The sequence below is a fragment of the Terrapene carolina genome, unplaced genomic scaffold (assembly GCF_002925995.2).
Source record: "Terrapene carolina triunguis isolate 2854851 unplaced genomic scaffold, T_m_triunguis-2.0 Scaffold29276, whole genome shotgun sequence".
In the NCBI taxonomy this organism is placed as follows: Eukaryota; Metazoa; Chordata; order Testudines; family Emydidae; genus Terrapene; species Terrapene triunguis.
In genome coordinates, this window is record NW_020693627.1 from 1 (window position 1) to 3,789 (window position 3,789).

A 3,789-nucleotide genomic window follows, 5' to 3' on the forward strand; every position below is an offset into this window, starting at 1 on the left:
GGTGCTGGAGAGGTAGGAAAGAGAATTTAATTACAGGCAGGGCAAGCTGCAGAATTAGGGGTCACGGCCTTGGGGGTAAAGAGTAACTTTGGTTCATTAGAAAGCTGCCTCTCTTATTGAGATTGCTGACCAGTCCTCCTTGACTGGGTGGGAGGCTCAGTATGAAAGGGAAGAGCCGCAGGAGTCTGGGAGCTTGAGTACCCCTCTTCGGGAAGTTCTGAAATTAACCTAAATCAGAGATTATTGTCCTTAGTAGCCAGTTTGGATGTCCTGAGGCAGGTCTCAAACAGGACTGGATTGAACTTCCCTTCTTGAGTAGCGAGGCTCTGATCTATAGCCCCCAGGAACTTGGGTGGGATTTGGAAGGTGCATCCCTAGAGAAAGGCTGGACCCACACTCACCTGGGTGAACAGCATAGCAGGTTACATCGGTTCCCTCCAGTTTGTTGGCCAGCTCTCGGGCATACAAGATGTTGGCCAGTTTGCTGGTACAGTAAGCCTGGATGTTCTGCAGTATCCCTTCCACCGGCTTATGGAGGTTCTCAAAGTCTATCTTCCCCAACCGATGTGCACTGGAGGCCACAATCACCACGCGGCTCGGTGCACTGAGCTTCAGCCGCTCTAAGAGGAGGTGAGTCAGAAGGAAGTGACCAAGGTGGTTGACCTGAAAGACCAGGTTAAAGCCATCTTTCTTCCTGCCACCTGCTCCAACCCCTGTAGAAAAAAATAAGCTCCAATATATAGCAGTGATCTCTGGTCCAGGACTTTCTCCACCTGACAGGGTCCTGCAAGCCAAAACCAGTCTACAGGGTGTTATTCCCTGCCTCAGGGAGTCATCAACCCAACATCAGCATCCAGGGATTTCCCCCAGATCCTCCTCAGCACAGCCTCAGGGCCTGAGCTACCTACCCCTGCCCCACCCAGAGCTGGGTGACAGACTCGGTAATGAGATTCCCACCTGCGTTGTTGATCAGGATGTCGAGGCGAGGCTCAGATCTCAGGAAAGTCTCTGCAAATGCTCGCACCGAGTCCAGGCTGGCCAGGTCCAGACTCATGAAGAGAACCTCATTGTTCCCGCTCTCCTGGAGAAAGAGGGGGGAGGCACTCAGTGTAGGCCACAGTGGTGCACAGGGCAGAGGGGCTCCGGCCCAGTGACAGCGACGGGGAAGGTGGTACCCTGTTTCCACCTTGAAGCACGGGGCACACTGCAAACAGGAACTAGCAGAGGGAGCTGCTTTCCCTTCAGAGCACCCAGCCCCAGAGCGTGCGTGTGCGGGTTTTTTGCAGGCTCCACAGTGGTTACTGTTTGGCACCATGCAGCCAGCCCACATTGAGGCACCTGAGCAGGATGGAGAAAGGCCTCACCGGGTGTTAAATTGGCAGTTGGGCAGGTAAACGGGGAATTCAGGCATACCTGGGGCAGTCAGAGAATCCAGCCTGGGGGATGCTGTCATCTTGGTTAGCTCCCTGCATATGGAAATGGGGCCCACCATGCCCGTGGAATGTGCACAAACCCCTTGCCAGCTTTCTCTGTAGGCAAGTACCTCTGCAGCCCTCCACTCCCCACCCACTGCTGGCATCTGTGCCCCTCGCCTCACTGGGGAGCAGCAGAGCCTTTACATGCTGCTCCCTCTCCTATGTGTCATGGCACCTGAACCCTTCCCCAAGCTGGTACCGCTGCCCTCTGCACCTCCCTGGGTCTGCCCCATCCTGAGCCTCGGTGGACCCTCGCCTTTCGCAAAGTTCGGCAGTGTCCCGTGACTGGCACAGGACGGGGCAGGCCTGCCATACTGCAGTGACTGCTCATCTCGGGGGCTCAGACTGCATCCATCTGAGCAAGAGAAAAGGAGCACAGAGCCCGCACCCGCCTGATGTCATAGACGGCCGCTTCTCCTCTCGCTCTGCTGCGACAGGCCAGGATGACGCGAGCTCTTCTCCGGGCCAGATCCAGGGCTGTCATCTTCCCAATCCCAGTGTTTCCCCCTGGAAAAGCAGAACAAGGAGCTGGGCCCAAGGAGGAGACCAAGAGCTGCCCAGCTCTGTGTTGTGGTAGCACTGCGTTCCCTCTCAAAGCAATTCATAGAGACTGCCTGAAATGCAGCCGCCTCTGGGGAGGAATGGTATCTAGCCTCTGTTTGCCAGAAACTGGGAATGGGCGATGGGGGATGGATCACTTGGTGATTCCCTGCTCTGTTCATTCCCTCTGGGGCACCTGGCCCTGGCCACTGTTGGAAGACAGGATACTGGGCTAGATGGGCCTTTGCTCTGACCCAGTAGGGGCATTCTTATGAGGAGTGCGCAGCCAGCACACAATCCCCTGCACAACAAACCAGGGGAAGAGAACTTTGCCGAGGACACCAGGGTCCAAACCTCCTCTCACTGAAATTGCCTGGGGAGCTTTGTTTTTTGAAAGTCACATTTAGAGGATCCAGATGCAGTGTTCTATGCGGAACTGCTACCGAGAAATCCTTTTTCTTACTAGGAATAGACTGTGGAACGCATTGCCACAGCATGGTGCTGAGGCCAAAACCTAGCCACAGCCAAGGAGGGATTGGCTGTTTCTATGGTTATCACGCATATCCAAAATTAGACTAGTCAATACTAGAAAAGGGTTTGGGGAGGGAAAGAGCAACTCAGCACCCAGCCAAGTTCAAACTCTTACAGGCTAGGAGACTTCACTGGGGGGCAGGTTATCCCGTAACCCTGCTGTGGGGCTGCCTGCCCATTCGTCTCACAAATCCAGCCCTGGCCACTGGACTGAAGGTGGACCCCAGGTGATTCCGATCTGTCTCAACTAGCGGAGTCAAATCTGCTGGGATCCCAACCCTTGACTGCAGGAGCCTTGGTAGCTCCAGCCAGATGCAGCGAGCTCACATCTGTGGCATACAGGGAGAGGGCAGAGCTGGGCCTGGCACCCATGCCCCTGGATGCTCTGCCAACAGGAGAGAACATGCTGCGTGAGAATCAGAGTCCTGGCCCGGGGGTGTTCCCACTTTGAAGACAGACGATCTACCAGAGCCCAGGCAGCGCCCCCACTGCCCCTGGAGGCACCTGTCCCCTCTCCCGCTCACCTGTGATTACCACGGTCTTCCCTCGGAGGCTGGTTTGGGCCCTACACTTGGCCCCTTTGATGCAGTTGTAATAGAGGAGGGTGTAGAGGCCCAGGAGCAGCCCAAGCACTAGCAGCACTGGTGCCATGGCTTCCCGGGGCGCGGCTAATAGGGTGAGCAGCAGTTTTCCCTTGGCTGCAGCCAATTCACAGACGCCTCCAGCTGCAAGATTCGCGTTCCCGGCCGAGCTGCTCTCCTCGGCGGGCTGGGAACTGAGCCCGAACCTGCAGCAAGGGAAGGACCAGGACAAAGGGCACTTGCTTCACATTGCATGAAAGCTCTCCTGGGCTGGTCTCTGCATGCAGCAGAGCTATGGCAAGCCTCCTGGGCCACACTCTGCACGTTCACGCCCAGGATGTGCACAGTGCTTAGGCTGGCTGGGCCTGGGCCCTCTGCCTTATAACAGGAGCCTGGCTGTAGTTCAGTCACTCTGCTGGCAACACTGCCACCTGCAGATCCAGCGCCTGCAAGACACTCCTTCGGCTTTGGACAAGGAGCGAGAGCCGGACGGGAAATTTCTGATCGACGTTTTTTGTCTGTGTAATAGTCCGGTGCAGGAGCTGTGCCCTCTCAGGGGCCGTCGGGAGCCAGGCCGCCTCACTACACGGCCCCCAAGTCGGTCCTTGGGTTCCGAAGGTCTTGGGGTTCTGCCCCTCCGGCAGGGGCTAAACGAAAGCACA

At 56.6% G+C, this 3,789-nt stretch overlaps 1 protein-coding gene across 1 annotated transcript; it reads right to left on the bottom strand.

The window, feature by feature from the left end:
- Window positions 1–128: 128 nt before the first annotated feature.
- On the bottom strand, window positions 129–3,671 carry DHRS13 (dehydrogenase/reductase 13). The gene is made up of 4 exons (XM_026662660.2): window positions 3,071–3,671; window positions 1,864–1,982; window positions 958–1,081; window positions 129–713 (listed from the first exon to the last, which is right to left on the bottom strand). Exons 1-4 carry the CDS (start codon window positions 3,195–3,197, stop codon window positions 283–285), a joined length of 801 nt encoding a protein of 266 aa, XP_026518445.1. The 5' UTR covers window positions 3,198–3,671; the 3' UTR covers window positions 129–282.
- Window positions 3,672–3,789: the final 118 nt, after the last annotated feature.

Excerpts from the sequence above, each read along its gene's own strand:
- DHRS13 (XM_026662660.2), bottom strand. The coding sequence starts at position 3,197 with ATGGCACCAGTGCTGCTAGTGCTTGGGCTGCTCCTGGGCCTCTACACC. Across the intron at positions 1,082-1,863 it reads CCGTCTATGACATCAGGCGG|GAGAGCGGGAACAATGAGGT; the intron begins GTGCGGGCTCTG and ends CTCTTTCTCCAG. Across the intron at positions 714-957 it reads CATCCTGATCAACAACGCAG|GGGTTGGAGCAGGTGGCAGG; the intron begins GTGGGAATCTCA and ends TTTTTTCTACAG.